Source organism: Coregonus clupeaformis, chromosome 2 (genome assembly GCF_020615455.1).
Source record: "Coregonus clupeaformis isolate EN_2021a chromosome 2, ASM2061545v1, whole genome shotgun sequence".
Classification (NCBI taxonomy): Eukaryota; Metazoa; Chordata; class Actinopteri; order Salmoniformes; family Salmonidae; genus Coregonus; species Coregonus clupeaformis.
Window position 1 is genome coordinate 9,818,249 of NC_059193.1, and position 26,352 is coordinate 9,844,600.

A 26,352-nucleotide genomic window follows, 5' to 3' on the forward strand; every position below is an offset into this window, starting at 1 on the left:
AATTTCTGGAATTTTCCAAGCTCTTTAAAGGCACAGTCAATTTAGTGTATGTAAACTTCTGACCCACTGGAATTGTGATACAGTGAATTATAAGTGAAATAATCTGTCTGTAAACAATTGTTGGAAAAATTACTTGTGTCATGCACAAAGTAGATGTCCTAACCAACTTGCCAAAACGATAGTTTGTTAACAAAAAATGTGTGGAGTGGTTGAAAAAAGAGTTTTAATGACTCCAACCTAAGTGTATGTAAACTTCTGACTTCAAGGAGGAGCACACCCAGGGATGGATATTAAGCTAGCCAGCTAGCCCGAGGCTAGTACTGTTCAGACCGTACCAAACTAGCCTGCCGTCTAGAGAAATGGTGTCTTTTCAAATATTGCATGACACAGATTTTGGACCTGGGCTAGTAAAAATGGCAATCTACTAGCCTGGCTGGCCAATGCCCAAAATCCTTAAATTCCATCCCTGAGCACACATTAGCTTCACAGGCTCAGAGCACACTGCAGTCTGCACAACACACAGTCAGAGCTGAGGAAAGGTGATCCGAGCAACTGAAACAAGGCAAACAGCCAAAGAGCCTGTGTGTGTGTGTGTGTGTGTGTGTGTGTGTGTGTGTGTGTGTGTGTGTGTGTGTGTGTGTGTGTGTGTGTGTACGCGTGCGTGCGTGCGTGCGTGCGTGCGTGCGCGTGTGTGTGTGTGTCCTGCTATTGTAACAGAGCCCAGGTCTGCGACTCAAGGACTTTCACAGGTGAACTAGCTGTCATAGCCATAGCTAGCATCCCTCTCTGTTTGAGCCAGGTGTTTGAGTAGGTTAAACTAGCTAGCTACATTCACTAGCTAAGTGAAAGAAGAAATAAAATCAAACTAAATATCTCTCTCTCTCTCTTAGCTTTGTTCCAAACTGTTCAACTAATGTATTTCTCTCTCTTTGAGTCAACTACTCATCACATTTTATGCACTGCAGTGCTAGCTGTAGCTTATGCTTTCAGTATCTCCTGAGTGGCGCAGTGGTCTAAGGCACTGCATCGCAGTGCTAACTGTGCCACTAGAGATCCTGGTTCGAATCCAGGCTCTGTCGCAGTCGGCCGCGACCGGGAGACTCATGGGCGGCGCACAATTGGCCCAGCGTCGTCCAGGGTAGGGGAGGGAATGGCCGGCAGGGATGTAGCTCAGTTGATAGAGCATGGCGTTTGCAACGCCAGGGTTGTGGGTTTGATTCCCACGGGGGGCCAGTATAAAAAAAAATATATATATATATGTATTCACTAACTGTAAGTCGCTCTGGATAAGAGCGTCTGCTAAATGACTCAAATGTAAATGTAAATGTAGTACTACACTATATATACAAAAGTATGTGGACACCCCTTCAAATTAGTGGATTCGGCTATTTCAGCCACTCCTGTTGCTGGCAGGTGTATAAAATCGATGCAATCTCCACAGACAAACATTGGCAGTAGAATGGCCTTACTGAAGAGCTCAATGACTTTCAACGTGGCACCATCATAGGATGCCACCTTCCAAACAGTTTGTCAAATTTCTGCCCTGTTAGAGCTGCCCTCATCAACTGTAAGTGCTGTTATTCTGAAGTGGAAACGTCTAGGAGCAACAACGGCTCAGCCGCGAAGTGGTAGGCCACAAGAGCTCACAGAACAGGACAGCCGAGTGCTGAAGCGCGTAACGCGTAAAAATCATCTGTCCTTGGTTGCAACACTCACTACCGAGTTCCAAACTGCCTCTGGAAGCAACATCAGCACAATAATTGTTCTTCGGGAGCTTTGTGAAATGGGTTTCCATGGCCGAACAGCCGCACACAAGCCTAAGATCACCATGCACAATGCCAAGCGATGGCTGGAGTGGTGTAAAGCTCGCCGCCGTTGGACTCTGGAGCAGTGGAAATGCGTTCTCTGGAGTGATGAATCACGTTTCACCATCTGGCACTCTGACGGAGGATTCTGGGTTTGGCGGATGCCAGGAGAACGCTCCTGCCCGAATGCATAGTGCCAACTGTAAAGTTTGGTGGGGGAGGAATAATGGTCTGGGGCTGTTTTTCATGGTTCAGGCCCCTTAGTTCCAGTAAAGGGAAATCTTAACGCTACAGCATACAATTACATTCTAGACGTTTCTGTGCTTCCAACTTTGTGGCAACAGTTTTGGGAAGGCCCTTTCCTGCCCCCGTGCACAAAGCGAGGTCCATGCAGAAATGGTTTGTCGAGATCGGTGTGGAAGAACTTGATTGGCCTGCACAGAGCCCTGACCTCAACCCCATCAAACACCTTTGGGATGAATTGGAATGCCGACTGCGAGCCAGGCCTAATCGCCCAACATCAGTGACCTCACTAATGCTCTTGTGGCTGAATGTGGTCCTCTGTAGCTCAATTGGTAGAGCATGGCGCTTGTAACGCCAGGGTAGTGGGTTCGATCCCCGGGACCACCCATACGTAAAAATGTATGCACACATGACTGTAAGTCGCTTTGGATAAAAGCGTCTGCTAAATGGCATATTATGAATGGAAGCAAGTCGCCGCAGCAATGTTCCAGCATCTAGTGGAAAGCCTTCCCAGAAGAGTGGAGGCTATTACAGCAGCAAAGTGGGGACCAACTCCATATTAATGCCCATGATTTTGGAACGAGATGTTCGACGAGCAGGTGTCCACATACTTTTGGTCATGTCGTGTAGATTAATTCTCTGATCCTTTGATTCGGTGGACAACATGTCAGTTCATGCTGCAAGAGCTCTAATAGGTTGGAGGACGTCCTCCGGAAGTTGCCATATTTACTGTGTAAGTCTATAGAAGGGGGTGAGAACCATGAGCCTCCAAGGTTTTGTATTGAAGTCAATGTACCCAGAGGAGGACGGAAGCTAGCTGTCCTCCGGCTACACCATGGTGCTACCCTATAGAGTGCTGTAGATGCTACTATAGACCTTCATTGCAAAACAGTGTGTTTTAATCAATTATTTGGTGACGTGAATATAATTAGTACAGTTTTATCTAAAAAGGATAACTTTTTAAATGTTTCACTATTTATATTTTTATGAAATTAACTGAGGAGGATGGTCCACCCTTTCCTCCTCTGAGGAGCCTCCACTGTCACAGATATGTGACTAACATTTTGTCAACTTTAAAGACCCTGCTGCCATTTTTAAAGATAGTTTTAAGGAAATCTAGGTCAGGCAGAGATTGCATGTGAGTCAGACAATTGGATTAACAGAGGGATCAGCTGACGATACCCTCATACAGTTATCTCTGGACCTCATCACACCACATTCTGGCCGCAGGCAACAACACTTCTAGTCCTATCTTACTGGTTTCATTACATATAGGAGAAAACTACAAATATATATATATAAAAGTAATTTTACAGTCAATGCAAATATCAAACTATCATATTAGTTGTATGCACTAAAAGCATTGATAATAACAGATTAATCAATTAAATCTACTTAACAACATCCACTGAGAACTTTACTTGAGCCCCAGAGTGTTTCCTGGTCAGGCCACATGGTTAGGAATAACTCTATAGAGCCAGTCAGAGAGGTTCAGACTGTCTTACCTCCGGGGTAGAGGAGTGTTTTGACAAAGTGATAGACTCTGTTACTGGCCATAATATTGTGTTCTAAGATGAACGTGGAAAGTTGCCCTGTTTTAGATAGTGTTTAGAATACCAGGAAGGAAACAGGAGTCTCTAGAGTCAGGGAGGATCAACCTGACTGGGCTGATGACTGGGCTGGCTGGGAGGGTCAACCTGACTGGGCTGATGACTGGGCTGGCTGGGAGGGTCAACCTGACTGGGCTGATGACTGGGCTGGCTGGGAGGGTCAACCTGACTGGGCTGATGACTGGGCTGGCTGGGAGGGTCAACCTGACTGGGCTGATGACTGGGCTGGCTGGGAGGGTCAACCTGACTGGGCTGATGACTGGACTGGCTGGAAGGGTCAACCTGACTGGGCTGATGACTGGGCTGGCTGGGAGGGTCAACCTGACTGGGCTGATGACTGGGCTGGCTGGGAGGGTCAACCTGACTGGGCTGATGACTGGGCTGGCTGGGAGGGTCAACCTGACTGGGCTGATGACTGGGCTGGCTAGGAGGGTCAACCTGACTGGGCTGATGACTGGGCTGGCTAGGAGAGGAACTCGAAGTCATGACAGCAACACTCTCACCTGAGACGCTGTAGTGCAGCGGTGTTGAATTAGGGCAGCAACACTCTCACCGGAGACCATAGAATTAGGAATTAGAATACTAGAATGGAAATGAACCTTATGATGGGATAAAGGTCAGCCATTTTGGTCAGGGAGTTGGACAACCATGGTTTGCCAGTGCTGTGATGAGATATTGTGTAAAATGATGGATTTGAAGAGTTTATCTGCACTGTATGTTAGCTAGCTAGCCAGCCATCCAGTTTTAGAGGAATGATTCCATTCATTTTTCTAATTAATTGCTAATATGCCAACATTCCATTCAAACAATGCAGTCAATCCACAGCCATGCACTGGCTAAAATCAGTTGATGATAGGGATTTAGACAAGTTGTAAATGCAACAAGTACTGATATTGTATCATATAATAGCACTCACAGCTTTACAAGAAAACTAAAATGGAGACATTTATGGTTTAGTTACATATACTGTATTCTAAGGTTATTTATACAGAAATTACATTTAAAAAATAATAATAATAATACATTGGGCAGAATGCCAAAGACATAGACAAAACAGGTCATTATTCACCATTTGTGGAATGTTAGCTCAAAGTCAGCTGACATGGTTGTTGTTAAAGCTAAAAACAATGTGCGTGTCAAACAGAAGAGGAATTGATTGGACAATAGACTGATGATAGTACATACACTGTACAAGCACATCAACATTCAAAAACTATACTTTGCAACCACTGCTCTTTCAATCCAGACTAATTTGCGTGTGATGCTTCTTGGTAAATACAGAGTCCATTTGCAGAGGAGGTGGTGACCTGACATACTGCCAAATAGATCAAGGAGTGGGCTGGCCCTGGTTTCCTCTGACACACACAGAGCTCCTCACCTCAGGAATCAGTACCCCTATTCAGGCCAATTCAATATGTGTAATATTCTGCTCTTTTACACTATAATTTAACAAAATGTAACATTGGCAGTCTAAAAAACAGCCTTGAAAGCTAATGGGGATCTAAATGTCTGAAATGGCACCCTACTGTGGTCCTCTGTAGCACGGCGCTTGTAACGCCAGGGTAGTGGGTTCGATCCCCAGGACCACCCATACACAAAAATGTATGCACGCATGACTGTAAGTCGCTTTGGATAAAAGCATCTGCTAAATGGCATATTATTATTACCTTTGATCAGAGTCCATAGGGCCCTTAGACTACTTGTTCTAAATCAAGTGCTGATCACGTCAAAGTGTTGTGGTGAATGTGCGACACATGAACACATGCAATGAATGTTGTCAGAGCTGTATGAAGTAGTAGTACGTACATACAATCCATCCATACAGGCACAGGATAGTACAGTCACATATATATATATATACATATATGGCTCTGGTCCAGGCCATCAATCTGCCAAACCCATCCTTGTGAGGTGATCTTTTCACCTGGAGAGGAACTCAAATGGAGGGGACTTGATTTTTCATAGTCATAAAAATGTCAAAGCAGATCAAAATTTGAATGTTTTACATACTACAAGTTGATATACACCCTTCAATTTCCTCAGGAATTGTTTTTTGTATAGTTGTTTGGATTATAATAAATGGCTATACATACAGTACCAGTCAAAAGTTTTAGAACACCTACTCATTCAAGAGTTTTTCTTTATTTTTACTATTTTCTGCATTGTAGAATAATAGTGAAGACATCAAAACTATGAAGTAACACATATGGAATCATGTAGTAACCAAAAAAGTGTTAAACAAATCAAAATATATTTTATATTTGAGATTCTTCAAATAGCCACCCTTTGCCTTGATGACAGCTTTGCATTCTCTCAACCAGCTTTACCTGGAGTGCTTTTCCAGTAGTCTTGAAGGAGTTCCCACATATGCTGAGCACTTGTTGGCTTCTTTTCCTTCACTCTGCGGTCCGTCTCATTCCAAACCATCTCAATTTGGTTGAGGTCAGGTGATTGTTGAGACCAGGTCATCTGATGCAGCACCGCATCACTCTCCTTCTTGGTAAAATAGCCCTTACACAGCCTGGAGGTGTGTTGGGTCATTGTCCTGTTGAAAAACAAATGATAGTCCCACTAAGCCCAAACCAGATGGGATGGCGTACCACCAAAGTGGTTTCTTTGCAGCAAATCGACCATGAAGGCCTGATTCACACAGTCTCCTCTGAGCAGTTGATGTTGAGATGTGTCTGTTACTTGAACTGTGTGAAGCATTTATTTGGGCTGCAACTTCTTAGGCTGGTAACTCTAATGAACTTATCCTCTGCAGTAGAGGTAAATCTGGGTCTTCCATTCCTGTGGCGGTCCTCATGAGAGCCAGTTTCATCATAGTGCTTGATGGTTTTTGCGACTGTACTTGAAGAAACTTTCAAAGTTCTTGATTGACATTTTCTGTATTGGCTGACCTTCATGTCTTAAAGTGATGATGGACTGTCATTTCTCTTTGCTTATTTGAGCTGTTCTTGCCATAATATGGACTTGGTCTTTTACCAAATAGGGTTATCTTCTGTATACCCCCCCCTACCTTGTCACAACAGAACTGATTGGCTCAAACGCATTAAGAAGGAAAGAAATTCCACATATTAACTTTTAAGAAGGCACACCTGTTAATTGAAATGCATTCCAGGTGACTACCTCATGAAGCTGGTTGAGAGAATGCCAAGAGTGTGCAAAGCTGTCATCAAGGCAAAGGGTGGCTATTTGAAGAATCTCAAATATAAAATATATTTTGATTTGTTTAACACTTTTTTGGTTAATACCTGATTCCATATGTGTTATTTCATAGTTTTGATGTCTTCACTATTATTCTACAATGTAGAAAATAGTAAAAATAAAGAAAAACCCTTGAATGAGTAGGTGTTCTAAAACTTTTGACCGCTAGTGTATATGACATATTCTTTGAGATAATCAAACACATTGGCAATATTATTACTCAGCCCATATATAAACAACCAATATTTACATTTCTACTGTCATTATTTCATTATAATCGTACAGTATTTGCTCCCCATATTGTTTAACACATGTGCAACTAATGTAATATATTTCAGTTATAGCTGTGACTCAACAGTTTTTATGGGAGACTTCCAGGAATGAACATACTCATAAACATGTGTCCAGAATAACGTTGTTTTTGTAATTATGATACAAATTGATACTGTCAACTACAAGCATCTGCATAAACAAATTGTTCTGCATCTAACATCAGACAGGACCAAAATGAGTGAACGCTGAAATGAGATGCAGCACAGGAGCATGGAAAAACACATGGTTACACGGTTATAAGAGCACTGCAAGGCTTCCACAGCATCCTATAAGCGTTAAATCCCATACTGTGCAGACAGTGGAGTTATCCTTACCTATGCAGAGCTGTACAACATACGCGTAGTAGGACCAAGCCACTATGAGGGTGATAAAAATAACTGGAATCCAATACAAAACTGTCTGACAGCTCCGTTTGATACTACGCGAGCCCGACGGCGCCATATTCTATTTAGACACCATTTGTTTGACATTAAGTTTTTGTCTGTCTGTCACTGCATTACTGCCGGTAAATCGAGTATGATCGACAGCCAGGACGTAGCACTTCTGTTCTGCTGCCTCCACCTCGTTTCGCAGAGCGCGGTAGCGCGACGTCTCTCCTTCCTCTCTGCGCTGCAAAATATTGAGCACCACCCCTTTTTCACCAAGTTGCCATGACGTTCGTGGGATGCTGCAAACACATTTTCATTCTTTGGAAAGAGCCCATTGAGCCTCTGACCATTGATGCAGAGAAGATAATGTGAATCACCATTTAAGTTGTTTTTAATGTTGTCTTGCCATAGAGCTAACGTTGTTGAAGGTAGTCCTATATGATGAAGAAAAAAATAATCAGACCTTATGCTATATTAAATGTGCCTTTTTGTAGAATAGGTCTATTGGTAGGCATTTTTGTTTGATTGTATTTTTATGTAAATAAGGGAAACAGGCTGTCAGTGCATAAGCTGGTAATAATATATAGCCACTCTGTTTCAAATGTCTGAGGAATGTGTGACACCATCAGCTGGTAATTAGCTGACCAAATATTTCCTTCAACACATTATTGAGGTCAGGGGTTATGAAAGTGTATGTGTGTGTGTGTGTGTGTGTGTGTGAGTGTGAAATCCAGAACAAAAAGGACACAAAGCTATTGATTGTTCTTAACAACTTTATTTACCAAGTCAATGTAACAGCCTGCAACAGCGTGCGTAATCCATTTGATAATCTAAACAAAGTTCTGTAGAGAGAGCTGTCATTCACATGACTTCCAAACATCATTCAAAAGAGGTAAACTAAGAGGAGATGTAGGATATACACATTACTAATGTATTCTGTTATATCATGCAAAGAAGTAGGCTAAGTAGACAAATCCATTTAATTTGATTTAATATGTAACATATGAGATAATATTGTATAATGTCTAGATGCTTTTTATAGTGGAGATCAAGTTTATAAATTGCCTGGCTGGGCTGATGAGACAGTGGATTGCGCAGTCAGATGGAACAGAGTAAATAGGCATTTTAACATCATAGATTTAGCCGGTGGCAACTTGTGGAATAGACACCGGCTGGAATGCGGTTTTAACCAATCAGCATTCAGGATTAGACCCACCCATTGTATAATGTGAGACATTGGCACTAGCAAACCAAGGGCTATGTTCAATCTGTATCGCTGGAGCATTACAGATAGCATGCTAAAAATGTAAAGGTAATTTCCTATTGAGCCGACATCTGCATTCATGAATGCAGTCTCCGCTAATGCGGGAACATTGCCTTTAAATTTCAACCACGCTGTAATGCTGAATTTCCGTGATACGGATTGAATAGAGCCCCAAGTCTCTTTTCAAGCAGGAAACCCACCACATCTGACCAGAACTACATTCCATAGAAAACATAACTTAAATGCATTCACACTATATTTGACATTTGAAAATATATATGTCATGATGGTACACAGTAGAACAAGATTTTCCTGGGTAACCCATTGAGAAATAAACACAGGTACGCCTCTGAACAGTAATCTCATGTTACACAAACATTGTATTTTGCCTTTAGTAAAAACAATTATCGCAAATTCATAAAGTCCTCATTGTCTAGAATCCCTGTCAGTAGGCTGAATAGGCCTAGTATGAATAGCGTGTATAGTCAATATACACACTGAATTTCTCCATTACATCAGCGTAAACCCTTGATTATAATAATTATTAACGGAGTTAGCTGCCTCTATTTACACAATGAAGATAGAGATAAACCCCCCATTTGAAAGGTGTTAGCTAGCTGGCTCTGAGTTATTTGAGAATGAGCTGCAGAAGGCAGCCGTGTGAACAGAACACAAGAGGGAGGCTGTACTCCCCTGCGTAAGCTGATCTGTGCAGTGGGCTGCAGACAGGCTTGGAGAAAGTATGTCAGCAATGCATAGAGGCAGATTAGCAGGTTTAGGACTGGGAGGGAACCACACTGAACAATACTACACACAGTCAGAGCTACAAAAACAACCAAATGGGTTTTTCATTTTCAGAGACTTACAGTGATAAACAAACAAATGAATACGGTAAAATTGTGAATAAATACTGTACATAGATAGATAGATTAATCAATAATGAATTCACCCAGGGTTAATAAATCTGCTGCAACAATAGGTTGGAGTTTCCAGTGACCCTATCAGCTCGTGTGACTTGTAGAAGACCAGGAAGGTGTTACACAAGTAGTCCTGATCAATAGCATTTCATCCCCTGATTTAACATTTTTTTTAAACTATCTGGTAGAAAAATAAAATACCAGCAGTGCAACTTAACATTTCTATTATGACCATCACAGCACTACAAAACATATTGTTGATTTCCATACGTAACAGACTGAAAGCTTACCAACAAGCTTAAGACTTCAGGTATTTTAAATGGCTTCCTTACTTCTAGGGTCTGTTTTCTCACATCAATCTCAACTTGAAAACACTTCCAGTAGCATCCAACTAGGCCTTGGTGAGGAGAATCCTATTTCTACTTTTTAGACTACTATGCAGAGACTGACACATGAATCTATCCTTCTGTCATCTTCACATTGATAGCAGAAGGAACTGTACTGTTGTTTTGAATTATCTTCATGAATCAGGGGAAGTCTATCCAGGTAGAGAGGGGTGCAGGACATTCACCTGGTGATCTGCAGAAGGAAAAGTACTTATTATAGAATACATTGAAGAACATAGCACATACAGCATCTAACACTATCGACCTGTTCTGTGGCAACATAAAACTACTAGAGGAAAAACTGAACTCATGAATTCCTACATGGCCCAGAGTTTTTCCCAGCAATTTGTTTTACCACAATGTTGGATGCTCCTCTCCTCCATTTAATCAACAAAACAAAAACAATAACAAATGTGTTGGGGCAACAGTGCCGCTGTTTCCCCTTACGTGGATTTCAGCTTTAAAGTAGAATGGTTAGAGTGCTTAAGTTACTGTCCCCACTACAACAAAGAAATACTCAAATGCATGTACTTTTGTCCTTGAAAAATTCAATAAACATACTGTAGAATTCCATAAATTCCTATGGAGGACTGCTCCTACTGAGGAGTACCAATATGGTGGATGGTGGCTTCAGAGCCTCTCATTGGCCAATACATTGCATCAGCAATCTAGTGTTTGTATAGCAACATAATTGGGCAAGTTCGTTTTGCATGACCGAGTGCCCCGGGTTGGTGGAGATTGTATTTAAGGACCAATGGAATGGTCTAAAATGTGCACATACAGTGGGGGGAAAAAGTATTTAGTCAGCCACTAATTGTGCAAGTTCTCCCACTTAAAAATATGAAAGAGGCCTGTAATTTTCATCATAGATACACGTCAACTATGACAGACAAAATGAGATTTTTTTTCTCCAGAAAATCACATTGTAGGATTTTTCATGAATTTATTTGCAAATTATGGTGGAAAATAAGTATTTGGTCAATAACAAAAGTTTCTCAATACTTTGTTATATACCCTTTGTTGGCAATGACACAGGTCAAACGTTTTCTGTAAGTCTTCACAAGGTTTTCACACACTGTTGCTGGTATTTTGGCCCATTCCTCCATGCAGATCTCCTCTATAGCAGTGATGTTTTGGGGCTGTCGCTGGGCAACACAGACTTTCAACTCACTCCAAAGATTTTCTATGGGGTTGAGATCTGGAGACTGGCTAGGCCACTCCAGGACCTTGAAATGCTTCTTACGAAGCCAGTCCTTCGTTGCCCGGGCGGTGTGTTTGGGATCATTGTCATGGTGAAAGACCCAGCCACGTTTAATCTTCAATGCCCTTGCTGATGGAAGAAGGTTTTCACTCAAAATCTCACGATACATGGCCCCATTCATTCTTTCCTTTACATGGATCAGTCGTCCTTGTCCCTTTGCAGAAAAACAGCCCCAAAGCATGATGTTTCCACCCCCATGCTTCACAGTAGGTATGGTGTTATTTGGATGCAACTCAGCATTCTTTGTCCTCCAAACACGACGAGTTGAGTTTTTACCAAAAAGTTCTATTTTGGTTTCATCTGACCATATGACATTCTCCCAATCCTCTTCTGGATCATCCAAATGCACTCTAGCAAACTTCAGACGGGCCTGGACATGGGGGACACGTCTGGCACTGCAGGATTTGAGTCCCTGGCGGCGTAGTGTGTTACTGATGGTAGGCTTTGTTACTTTGGTCCCAGCTCTCTGCAGGTCATTCACTAGGTCCCCCCGTGTGGTTCTGGGATTTTTGCTCACCGTTCTTGTGATCATTTTGACCCCACGGGGTGAGATCTTGCGTGGAGCCCCAGATCGAGGGAGATTATCAGTGGTCTTGTATGTCTTCCATTTCCTAATAATTGCTCCCACAGTTGATTTCTTCAAACCAAGCTGCTTACCTATTGCAGATTCAGTCTTCCCAGCCTGGTGCAGGTCTACAATTTTGTTTCTGGTGTCCTTTGACAGCTCTTTGGTCTTGGCCATAGTGGAGTTTGGAGTGTGACTGTTTGAGGTTGTGGACAGGTGACTTTTATACTGATAACAAGTTCAAACAGGTGCCATTAATACAGGTAACGAGTGGAGGACAGAGGAGCCTCTTAAAGAAGAAGTTACAGGTCTGTGAGAGCCAGAAATCTTGCTTGTTTGTAGGTGACCAAATACTTATTTTCCACCATAATTTGCAAATAAATTCATAAAAAATCCTACAATGTGATTTTCTGGAGAAAAAAAAATCTCAATTTGTCTGTCATAGTTGACGTGTACCTATGATGAAAATTACAGGCCTCTCTCATCTTTTTAAGTGGGAGAACTTGCACAATTGGTGGCTGACTAAATACTTTTTTTCCCCACTGTAAACTATATATACAAAAGTATGTGGACATCCCTTCAAATTAGTGGATTTGGCTATTTCAGCCACACCCGTTGCTGACAGGTGTATAAAATTGAGCACACAGCCATGCAATCGCAATAGAAAAACATTGGCAGTAGAATTACCTTACTGAAGAGCTCAGTGACTTTCAACGTGGCACCATCATAGGATGCCACCTTTCCAACAAGTCAGTTTGTCAAATTTCTGCCCTGCTAGAGCTGCCCCAGTCAACTGTAAGTGCTGTTATTGTGAAGTGGAAACATCTAGGAGCAACAACGGCTCAGCCGCAAAGTGGTGGGCCACACAAGCTCACAGAACGGGATCGCCGAGTGCTGAAGTGCGTAAAGTGTAAAAATTGTCTGTCCTCGGTTGCAACACTCACTACCGACTTCCAAACTGCCTCTGGAAGCAATGTCAGCAAAATAACTGTTAGTCGGGAGTTTCATGAAATTGGTGTCCAAGCTTAAGATCACCATGCGCAATGCCAAGCGTTGGATTCTGGAGCAGTGGAAACGTGTTCTCTGGAGTGATGAATGATGCTTCACCATCTGGCAGTCCGATGGACAAATCTGGGTTTGGCGGATGCCAGGAGAACGATACCTGCCCCAATGCATAGTGCCAACTGTAAAGTTTGGTGGAGGAGAAATAATGGTCTGGAGCTTTTTTTTCATGGTTCGGGCTAGGCCCCTTAGTTCCAGTGAAGGGAAATCTTAACGCTATAGCATACAATTACATTCTAGACGATTCTGTGCTTCCAACTTTGTGGCAACAGTTTGGGGAAGGCCCTTTCCTGCCCCCGTGCACAAAGCGAGGTCCATGCAGAAATGGTTTGTCGAGATCGGTGTGGAAGAACTTGACTGGCCTGCACAGAGCCCTGACCTCAACCCCATCAAACACCTATGGGATGAATTGGAATGCCGACTGCGAGCCAGGCCTAATCACCCAACATCAGTGCCCGACCTCACTAATGCTCTTGTGGCTGAATGGAAGCAAGTCCCCGCAGCAATGTTTCAACATCTAGTGGAAAACCTTCCCAGAAGAGTGGAGGCTGTCATAGCAGCAAAGGGGGGACCAACTCCATATTAATGCCCATGATTTTGGAATGAGATGTTGGACGAGCAGGTGTCCACATACCTTTGGTCATGTAGTTTACACTCCTCCATGACCTTTGACCCTGATTGGGCTACAGACAAATGGCAGAGATTGAATAACAATGTATGCATTCTATGATTACATCCCAAATGGCGCCCTATTCCTTATATAGTGCCCTATAATGAGAACCCTATAATGTAGCGCACTATAAAGGGAATAGGATCCCATTTGGAATGCAATGTTCTATACTATGCTCTGTGTAAAATACACTTGGAGACAAGATTATTTTATCTTTTAGTCCCATGTAAAAACATGCAGATCAGGTTGTAAGGTAAATGGACCCAGTGCCAGCCTTGTGTTGTTTCATCATGTTGTTTGAGCAGTATGGTGTGTTTCCTGTGAAACATTAATATGGGTTTAAATCGCACACCTCACTGCTCATGTATGCAGAGTTAAGCTGGTGTCTGGTAGCAGTTAATCAGGCCTTAATATTACAGTGTAACTCAATACTGAGGCTGAGGAGAGTTAGTGTGGGCCTCTAACACATCCTAGGAGCTGACTTAATATACCACATCCCAGGAGCTGACTTAATATACCACATCCCAGGAGCTGACTTAACGTACCACATCCCAGGAGATGACTTAATATACCACATCCCAGGAGCTGACTTAACATACCACATCCCAGGAGCTGACTTAACATACCACATCCCAGGAGCTGACTTAACATTCCACATCCCAGGAGCTGACTTAACATACCACATCCCAGGAGCTGACTTAATATACCACATCCCAGGAGCTGACTTAACATACCACATCCCAGGAGCTGACTTAACATACCACATCCCAGGAGCTGACTTAACATACCACATCCCAGGAGCTGACTTAACATACCACATCCCAGGAGCTGACTTAATATACCACATCACTAGTTGAAAAGAGAGATTATTCTATCTATTTCATTAAAAATGTAGCTCCTCTGGAGAAGGACCTGGAACAAAGACCATCATGTGTTATGGTGGCATCTATATCTCCAAATCAATATAGCATGAACTATACTTCTCTATACAGTACTTCTACTGTGGATTGAACATAGAGTCTAGACATACTTATCTGCCTGACGAGATCTCCTTCTTCAGACAGGACTTGAAAGAAGTGAACTTCTTCTTGTCATCCACTCTAAATGCCTGCAAGAGAGAGAGAAAGAGAGAGAGAGAAAATAATCTAAATGCAAAATGTAATATGCAACTCTCATTTTTGGCCACTAGGTGGGGGCAAAACTTCATAACAATTGGAAGCAGGATTTACATTTTTAACATTTTAGTCATTTAGCAGACGCTCTTATCCAGAGCGACTTACAGTTAGTGAGTGCATACATTTTCATACTGGCCCCCCGTGGGAAACGAACCCACAACCCTGCCATTGGAAGCGCCATGCTCTACCAACTGAGCTACAGGGGACTAGAAGTGGAATTGAGACAGTGAACTCACCTGACGGTCAAGATGTCAGACAAGTGACTCAATTGACCCTGAACCTTTGACCATGAGCCAATGACCATGAACCAATGACCATGAACCAATGTAAAACAAATAATTAATATGAAAACTATGTTTGGTCCCATGCATTTGTGACATTGACATAGTTACTGTGTCTAAACTATCAAATTAGATAGTGACTGTGTCTAAACATTCAACATTAGACAGTGACTGTTCCCTAAACTATCAACATTAGATAGAGATTGACTAAACTATAAAAATTAGATAGTGACTGTGTCAAAACTATCAACATTAGGTAGTGACTGTTCCCTAAACTATTAACATTAGATAGCGACTGTGTCTAAAAAATCAACATTAGATAGAGACTTTTCCCTAAACTATCAACATTAGATAGTGACTGTTACCTAAACTATCAACATTACATAGTGACTGTGTCTAAACTATCAATATTAGATAGTGACTGTTCCCTAAACTATCAACATTAGATAGTGACTGTGTCAAAACTATCAACATTAGGTAGTGACTGTTCCCTAAACAATCAACATTAGGTAGTGACTGTTCCCTAAACTATCAACATTAGATAGTGATTGTCTAAACTATCAACATTACATAGTGACTGTGTATAAACTATCAACATTAGGTAGTGACTGTTCCCTAAACTATTAACATTAGATAGCGACTGTGTCTAAAATATCAACATTAGATAGTGACTGTGTCTAAACTATCAACATTACATAATGACTGTGTCTAAACTATCAACATTAGATAGCGACTGTGTCTAAACTATCAACATTAGATAGCGACTGTGTCTAAACTATTAACATTAGATAGCAACTGTGTCTAAAATATCAACATTAGATAGTGACTGTGTCTAAAATATCAAAATTAGATAGTGACTGTGTATATACTGTCAACATTAGGTAGTGACTGTTCCCTAAACTATTAACATTAGATAGCGACTGTGTCTAAAATATCAACATTAGATAGTGACTGTGTCAAAACTATCAACATTAGGTAGTGACTGTTCCCTAAACTATTAACATTAGATAGCGACTGTGTCTAAAATATCAACATTAGATAGAGAATTTTCCCTAAACTATCAACATTAGATAGTGACTGTTACCTAAACTATCAACATTACATAGTGACTTTCTCTAAACTATCAATATTAGATAGTGACTGTTCCCTAAACTATCAACATTAGATAATGACTGTGTCAAAACTATCAACATTAGATAGTGACTGTTCCCTAAACTATCAACATTAGGTAGTGACTGTTCCCTAAACTATCAACATTAGATAGTGATTGTCTAAACTATCAACATTACATAGTGACTGTGTATAAACTATCAACATTAGGTAGTGACTGTTCCCTAAACTATTAACATTAGATAGCGACTGTGTCTAAACTATCAACATTAGATAGTGACTGTGTCTAAACTATCAACATTAAATAGTGACTGTGTCTAAACTATCAACATTAGATAGCGACTGTGTCTAAACTATCAACATTAGATAGCGACTGTGTCTAAACTATTAACATTAGATAGCGACTGTGTCTAAAATATCAACATTAGATAGTGACTTTTCCCTAAACTATCAACATTAGATAGTGACTGTTCCCTAAACTATCAACATTAGATAGTGATTGTCTAAACTATCAACATTAGATAGTGACTGTGTATATACTGTCAACATTAGGTAGTGACTGTTCCCTAAACTATCAACATTAGATAGCGACTGTGTCTAAACTATCAACATTAGATAGTGACTGTGTCTAAACTGTCAACATTAGATAGTGAATGTTCCCTAAACTATCAACATTAGATAGCGACTGTGTCTAAAATATCAACATTAGATAGTGACTGTGTCTAAACTATCAATGTTAGATAGTGACTGTGTCTAAACTATCAACATTAGGAAGTGACTGTTCCCTAAACTATCAACATTAGATAGCGACTGTGTCTAAAATATCAACATTAGATAGTGACTGTGTATATACTGTCAACATTAGGTAGTGACTGTTCCCTAAACTATTAACATTAGATAGCGACTGTGTCTAAAATATCAACATTAGATAGTGACTGTGTCTAAACTATCAACATTACATAATGACTGTGTCTAAACTATCAACATTAGATAGCGACTGTGTCTAAACTATCAACATTAGATAGCGACTGTGTCTAAACTATTAACATTAGATAGCGACTGTGTCTAAAATATCAACATTAGATAGTGACTTTTCCCTAAACTATCAACATTAGATAGTGACTGTTCCCTAAACTATCAACATTAGATAGTGATTGTCTAAACTATCAACATTAGATAGTGACTGTGTATATACTGTCAACATTAGGTAGTGACTGTTCCCTAAACTATTAACATTAGATAGCGACTGTGTCTAAAATATCAACATTAGATAGTGACTGTGTATATACTGTCAACATTAGGTAGTGAATGTTCCCTAAACTATTAACATTAGATAGCGACTGTGTCTAAAATATCAACATTAGATAGTGACTGTGTCTAAACTATCAATGTTAGATAGTGACTGTGTCTAAACTATCAACATTAGGAAGTGACTGTTCCCTAAACTATCAACATTAGATAGCGACTGTGTCTAAAATATCAACATTAGATAGTGACTGTGTATATACTGTCAACATTAGGTAGTGACTGTTCCCTAAACTATCAACATTAGATAGCGACTGTGTCTAAAATATCAACATTAGATAGTGACTGTGTCTAAACTATCAACATTACATAATGACTGTGTCTAAACTATCAACATTAGATAGCGACTGTGTCTAAACTATCAACATTAGATAGCGACTGTGTCTAAACTATTAACATTAGATAGCGACTGTGTCTAAAATATCAACATTAGATAGTGACTTTTCCCTAAACTATCAACATTAGATAGTGACTGTTCCCTAAACTATAAACATTAGATAGTGACTGTGTCAAAACTATCAACATTAGGTAGTGACTGTTCCCTAAACTATTAACATTAGATAGCGACTGTGTCTAAAAAATCAACATTAGATAGAGACTTTTCCCTAAACTATCAACATTAGATAGTGACTGTTACCTAAACTATCAACATTACATAGTGACTGTGTCTAAACTATCAACGTTAGATAGTGACTGTGTCTAAACTATCAACATTAGGAAGTGACTGTTCCCTAAACTATCAACATAAGATAGTGATTGTCTAAACTATCAACATTAGATAGTGACTGTGTCTAAACTATCAACATTAGGTAGTGACTGTTCCCTAAACTATTAACATTAGATAGCGACTGTGTCTAAAATATCAACATTAGATAGTGACTTTTCCCTAAACTATCAACATTAGATAGTGACTGTTCCCTAAACTATCAACATTAGATAGTGACTGTGTCTAAACTATCAACATTAGATAGTGACTGTGTCTAAACTATCAACATTAGGTAGTGACTGTTCCCTAAACTATTAACATTAGATAGTGACTGTGTCTAAACTATCAATATTAGATAGTGACTGTGTCTAAACTATCAACACTAGATAGTGACTGTGTCTAAACTATCAACATTAGGGAGTGACTGTTCCCTAAACTATTAACATTAGATAGTGACTGTGTCTAAACTATCAATATTAGATAGTGACTGTGTGTAAACTATCAACATTAGATAGTGACTGTGTCTAAACTATCAACATTAGGTAGTGACCTTGTGTAAAATATCAACATTAGATAGTGACTTTCTAAACTATCAACATTACATAATGACTGTGTCTAAACTATCAACATTAGATAGTGACTGTGTCTAAACTATCAACATTAGGTAGTGACTATTCCCTAAACTATCAACATTAGATAGTGACTGTGTCTAAACTATCAACATTAGATAGTGACTGTTCCCTAAACTATCAACATTAGATAGTGACTGTTCCCTAAACTATCAACATTAGATAGTGACTGTGTCTAAACTATCAACATTAGATAGTGACTGTGTCTAAACTATCAACATTAGATAGTGACTGTGTCTAAACTATCAACATTAGATAGTGATTGTTCCCTAACTATCAACATTAGATAGTGACTGTGTCTAAACTATCAACATTAGATAGTGACTGTGTCTAAACTATCAACATTAGATAGTGACTGTGTCTAAACTATCAACATTAGATAGTGACTGTGTCTAAACTATCAACATTAGATAGTGACTTTCTAAACTATCAACATTACATAATGACTGTGTCTAAACTATCAACATTAGATAGTGACTGTGTCTAAACTATCAACATTAGGAAGTGACAGTTCCCTAAAGTATCAAAATCAAATCAAATCAAATCAAATTTTATTCGTCACATGCGCCGAATACAACAGGTGCAGACATTACAGTGAAATGCTTACTTACAGCCCTTAACCAACAGTTGTGTAAGTAAGCATTTCACTGTAATGTCTGCACCTAAACTATCAACATTACATAATGACTGTGTCTAAACTATCACCATTAGATAGTGACTGTTCCCTAAACGATCAACATTAGATAGTGATTGACTAAACTATCAACATTAGATAGTGACTGTGTCTAAACTATCAACATTAGGTAGTGACTGTTCCCTAAACTATCAACATTAGATAGTGACTGTTCCCTAAACTATCAACATTAGATAGTGATTGACTAAACTATCAACATTAGATAGTGACTGTGTATATACTGTCAACATTAGGTAGTGACTGTTCCCTAAACTATTAACATTAGATAGCGACTGTGTCTAAACTATCAACATTAGATAGTGACTGTGTCTAAACTATCAACATTACATAGTGACTGTGTCTAAACTATCAACATTAGATAGTGACTGTGTCTAAACTATCAACATTAGATAGTGACTGTGTCTAAACTATCAACATTAGATAGTGATTGTTCCCTAACTATCAACATTAGATAGTGACTGTGTCTAAACTATCAACATTAGATAGTGACTGTGTCTAAACTATCAACATTAGATAGTGACTGTGTCTAAACTATCAACATTAGATAGTGACTGTTTGTAAAATATCAACATTAGATAGTGACTTTCTAAACTATCAACATTACATAATGACTGTGTCTAAACTATCAACATTAGATAGTGACTGTGTCTAAACTATCAACATTAGGTAGTGACTATTCCCTAAACTATTAACATTAGATAGCGACTGTGTCTAAAATATCAACATTAGATAGTGACTTTTCCCTAAACTATCAACATTAGATAGTGACTGTTCCCTAAACTATCAACATTAGATAGTGACTGTGTCTAAACTATCAATATTAGATAGTGACTGTGTCTAAACTATCAACATTAGATAGTGACTGTGTCTAAACTATCAACATTAGGTAGTGACTGTTCCCTAAACTATTAACATTAGATAGTGACTGTGTCTAAACTATCAATATTAGATAGTGACTGTGTCTAAACTATCAACATTAGATAGTGACTGTGTCTAAACTATCAACATTAGGTAGTGACTGTGTGTAAAATATCAACATTAGATAGTGACTTTCTAAACTATCAACATTACATAATGACTGTGTCTAAACTATCAACATTAGATAGTGACTGTGTCTAAACTATCAACATTAGGAAGTGACAGTTCCCTAAAGTATCAACATCAAATCAATCAAATCAAATTTTATTCGCACATCGCTGAATACACAGTGCAGACATTACAGTGAAATGCTTACTTACGCCCTAACCAACAGTTGTGTTAACTCACTGTGTCTGCCAAACTATCAACATTACATAGTGACTGTGTCTAAACTATCAACATTAGATAATGATTGTTCCCTAACTATCAACATTAGATAGTGACTGTGTCTAAACTATCAACATTAGATAGTGACTGTGTCTAAACTATCAACATTAGGTAGTGACTGTTCCCTAAACTATTAACATTAGATAGTGACTGTTCCCTAAACGATCAACATTAGATAGTGATTGACTAAACTATCAACATTAGATAGTGACTGTGTATATACTGTCAACATTAGGTAGTGACTGTTCCCTAAACTATTAACATTAGATAGCGACTGTGTCTAAAATATCAACATTAGATAGTGACTGTGTCTAAACTATCAACATTACATAATGACTGTGTCTAAACTATCAACGTTAGATAGTGACTGTGTCTAAACTATCAACACTAGATAGTGACTGTGTCTAAACTATCAACATTAGGTAGTGACTGTTCCCTAAACTATTAACATTAGATAGTGACTGTGTCTAAACTATCAATATTAGATAGTGACTGTGTGTAAACTATCAACATTAGATAGTGACTGTGTCTAAACTATCAACATTAGGTAGTGACTGTTTGTAAAATATCAACATTAGATAGTGACTTTCTAAACTATCAACATTACATAATGACTGTGTCTAAACTATCAACATTAGATAGTGACTGTGTCTAAACTATCAACATTAGGTAGTGACTATTCCCTAAACTATTAACATTAGATAGCGACTGTGTCTAAAATATCAACATTAGATAGTGACTTTTCCCTAAACTATCAACATTAGATAGTGACTGTTCCCTAAACTATCAACATTAGATAGTGACTGTGTCTAAACTATCAACATTAGATAGTGACTGTGTCTAAACTATCAACATTAGATAGTGACTGTGTCTAAACTATCAACATTAGATAGTGACTGTTCCCTAACTATCAACATTAGATAGTGACTGTGTCTAAACTATCAACATTAGATAGTGACTGTGTCTAAACTATCAACATTAGATAGTGACTGTGTCTAAACTATCAACATTAGATAGTGACTGTGTCTAAACTATCAACATTAGATAGTGACTGTGTCTAAACTATCAACATTACATAATGACTGTGTCTAAACTATCAACATTAGATAGTGACTGTGTCTAAACTATCAACATTAGGAAGTGACAGTTCCCTAAAGTATCAAAATCAAATCAAATCAAATCAAATTTTATTCGCACATGCCTGAATAAACAGGTCAGACATTAGTGAAATGCTTACTTACAGCCCTTAACCAACAGTTGTGTAAGTAAGCATTTCACTGTAATGTCTGCACCTAAACTATCAACATTACATAATGACTGTGTCTAAACTATCACCATTAGATAGTGACTGTTCCCTAAACGATCAACATTAGATAGTGATTGACTAAACTATCAACATTAGATAGTGACTGTGTATATACTGTCAACATTAGGTAGTGACTGTTCCCTAAACTATTAACATTAGATAGTGACTGTTCCCTAAACGATCAACATTAGATAGTGATTGACTAAACTATCAACATTAGATAGTGACTGTGTATATACTGTCAACATTAGGTAGTGACTGTTCCCTAAACTATTAACATTAGATAGCGACTGTGTCTAAAATATCAACATTAGATAGTGACTGTGTCTAAACTATCAACATTACATAATGACTGTGTCTAAACTATCAACGTTAGATAGTGACTGTGTCTAAACTATCAACATTAGGAAGTGACTGTTCCCTAAACTATCAATATTAGATAATGACTGTGTCTAAACTATCAACATTAGGTAGTGACTGTTCCCTAAACGATTAACATTAGATAGCGACTGTGTCTAAAATATCAACATTAGATAGTGACTGTTACCTAAACTATCAACATTAGATAGTGACTGTTCCCTAAACTATCAACATTAGATAGTGACTGTGTCTAAACTATCAATATTAGATAGTGACTGTGTCTAAACTATCAACATTAGATAGTGACTGTGTCTAAACTATCAACATTAGGTAGTGACTGTTCCCTAAACTATTAACATTAGATAGCGACTGTGTCTAAAATATCAACATTAGATAGTGACTTTTCCCTAAACTATCAACATTAGATAGTGACTGTTCCCTAAACTATCAACATTAGATAGTGACTGTGTCTAAACTATCAATATTAGATAGTGACTGTTGCCTAAACTATTAACATTAGAGAGTGACTGTGTCTAAACTATCAACATTAGATAGTGACTGTGTCTAAACTATCAACATTAGATAGTGACTGTGTGTAAAATATCAACATTAGATAGTGACTGTGTCTAAACTATCAACATTACATAATGACTGTGTCTAAACTATCAACATTAGATAATGACGGTGTCTAAACTATCAATATTAGATAGTGACTGTTCCCTAAACTATCAACATTAGATAGTGACTGTGTCAAAACTATCAACATTAGGTAGTGACTGAACACTAAACAATCAACGTTAGATAGTGACTGTTCCCTAAACTATCAACATTAGATAGTCAATGTCTCTAAACTATCAACATTAGATAGTGATTGTCTAAACTATTAACATTAGATAGTGACTGTGTCTAAAATATCAACATTAGATAGTGACTTTTCCCTAAACTATCAACATTAGATAGTGACTGTTCCCTAAACTATCATCATTAGATAGTGACTGTAAACTATCAACATTAGATAATGACTGTGTCTAAACTATCAATATTAGGTAGTGACTGTTCCCTAAACTATTAACATTAGATAGCGACTGTGTCTAAAATATCAACATTAGATAGTGACTTTTCCCTAAACTATCAACATTAGATAGTGACTGTTCCCTAAACTATCAACATTAGATAGTGACTGTGTCTAAACTATCAATATTAGATAGTGACTGTGTCTAAACTATCAACATTAGATAGTGACTGTGTCTAAACTATCAACATTAGATAGTGACTGTGTCTAAACTATCAACATTAGATAGTGACTATTCCCTAAACTATCAACATTAGATAGTGATTGTCTAAACTATCAACATTACATAGTGACTGTGTATATACTATAAACATTAGGTAGTGAATGTTCCCTAAACTATTAACATTAGATAGCGACTGTGTCTAAAATATCAACATTAGATAGTGACTGTCTCTAAACTATCAACATTACATAATGACTGTGTCTAAACTATCAATATTAGATAGTGACTGTGTCTAAACTATCAACATTAGGAAGTGACTGTTCCCTAAACTATCAACATTAGATAGTGACTATTCCCTAAACTATCAACATTAGATAGTGATTGTCACTATCAACATTACATAGTGACTGTGTATATACTATCAACATTAGGTAGTGACTGTTCCCTAAACTATTAACATTAGATAGCGACTGCGTCTAAAATATCAACATTAGATAGTAACTTTTCCCTAAACTATCAACATTAGATAGTGACTGTTCCCTAAACTATCAACATTAGATAGTGACTGTGTCTAAACTATCAACATTAGGAAGTAACTGTTCCCTAAACTATCAACATTAGATAGTGACTGTTCCCTAAACTATCAACATTAGATAGTGACTGTGTCTAAACTATCAACATTAGGAAGTGACTGTTCCCTAACTATCAACATTAGATAGTGACTGTGTCTAAACTATCAACATTAGATAGCGACTGTGTCTAAACTATCAACGTTAGATAGTGACTGTGTCTAAACTATCAACATTAGATAGTGACTGTGTCTAAACTATCAACATTAGATAGTGACTGTGTCTAAACTATCAACATTAGGTAGTGACTGTTCCCTAAACTATCAACATTAGATAGTGACTGTGTCTAAACTATCAACATTAGATAGTGACTGTGTCTAAACTATCAACATTAGATAGTGACTGTGTCTAAACTATCAACATTAGATAGTGACTGTGTCTGAACTATCAACATTAGATAGTGACTGTTCCCTAACTATCAACATTAGATAGTGACTGTGTCTAAACTATCAACATTAGATAGTGACTGTGTCTAAACTATCAACATTAGATAGTGACTGTGTCTAAACTATCAACATTAGATAGTGACTATTCCCTAAACTATCAACATTAGATAGTGACTGTGTCTAAACTATCAACATTAGATAGTGACTTTTCCCTAAACTATCAACATTAGATAGTGACTGTTCCCTAAACTATCAACATTAGATAGTGACTGTGTCTAAACTATCAATATTAGATAGTGACTGTTGCCTAAACTATTAACATTAGAGAGTGACTGTGTCTAAACTATCAACATTAGATAGTGACTGTGTCTAAACTATCAACATTAGATAGTGACTGTGTCTAAACTATCAACATTAGATAGTGACTGTGTCTAAACTATCAACATTAGATAGTGACTGTGTCTAAACTATCAACATTAGATAATGACGGTGTCTAAACTATCAATATTAGATAGTGACTGTTCCCTAAACTATCAACATTAGATAGTGACTGTGTCAAAACTATCAACATTAGGTAGTGACTGAACACTAAACAATCAACGTTAGATAGTGACTGTTCCCTAAACTATCAACATTAGATAGTCAATGTCTCTAAACTATCAACATTAGATAGTGATTGTCTAAACTATTAACATTAGATAGTGACTGTGTCTAAAATATCAACATTAGATAGTGACTTTTCCCTAAACTATCAACATTAGATAGTGACTCTTCCCTAAACTATCATCATTAGATAGTGACTGTAAACTATCAACATTAGATAGTGACTGTTACCTAAACTATCAACATTAGATAGTGACTGTTCCCTAAACTATCAACATTAGATAGTGACTGTGTCTAAACTATCAATATTAGATAGTGACTGTGTCTAAACTATCAACATTAGATAGTGACTGTGTCTAAACTATCAACATTAGGTAGTGACTGTTCCCTAAACTATTAACATTAGATAGCGACTGTGTCTAAAATATCAACATTAGATAGTGACTGTGTCCCTAAACTATCAACATTAGATAGTGACTGTTCCCTAAACTATCAACATTAGATAGTGACTGTGTCTAAACTATCAACATTAGATAGTGACTGTTCCCTAAACTATCAACATTAGATAGTGACTGTGTCTAAACTATCAACATTAGATAGTGACTGTGTCTAAACTATCAACATTAGATAGTGACTGTGTGTAAAATATCAACATTAGATAGTGACTGTGTCTAAACTATCAACATTAGATAATGACTGTGTCTAAACTATCAACATTAGATAGTGACTATTCCCTAAACTATCAACATTAGATAGTGACTGTGTCTAAACTATCAACATTAGATAGTGACTGTTCCCTAACTATCAACATTAGGTAGTGACTGTTCCCTAAACTATCAACATTAGATAGTCAATGTCTCTAAACTATCAACATTAGATAGTGATTGTCTAAACTATCAACATTAGATAGTGACTTTTCCCTAAACTATCAACATTA

At 38.2% G+C, this 26,352-nt stretch overlaps 2 protein-coding genes across 7 annotated transcripts in view; both read right to left on the reverse strand.

Annotated features, from left to right (window-relative positions):
- Positions 1-7,786, reverse strand: part of zdhhc2 (zinc finger DHHC-type palmitoyltransferase 2) — a 33,253-nt gene extending 25,467 nt beyond the window's left edge. For all 4 annotated transcript variants that reach the window (XM_041904100.1, XM_041904098.1, XM_041904103.1 and 1 more), the window contains exon 1: positions 7,513-7,786. In XM_041904100.1, the coding sequence (XP_041760034.1) occupies positions 7,513-7,639 (127 nt within the window). In that variant the 5' untranslated portion in view covers positions 7,640-7,786. The remainder of the gene's footprint in view (positions 1-7,512) is intronic.
- Positions 7,787-8,321: 535 nt separating this feature from the next.
- The window catches only part of micu3b (mitochondrial calcium uptake family, member 3b), a 66,219-nt gene continuing 48,188 nt past the window's right edge, over positions 8,322-26,352 (reverse strand). For all 3 annotated transcript variants that reach the window (XM_041904136.2, XM_041904130.2, XM_041904122.2), the window contains 2 exons: positions 14,722-14,799; positions 8,322-10,326 (listed from right to left, as the gene is read on the reverse strand). In XM_041904136.2, coding sequence (XP_041760070.1) covers positions 14,722-14,799 — 78 coding nt within the window. In that variant the 3' untranslated portion in view covers positions 8,322-10,326. The remainder of the gene's footprint in view (positions 10,327-14,721; positions 14,800-26,352) is intronic.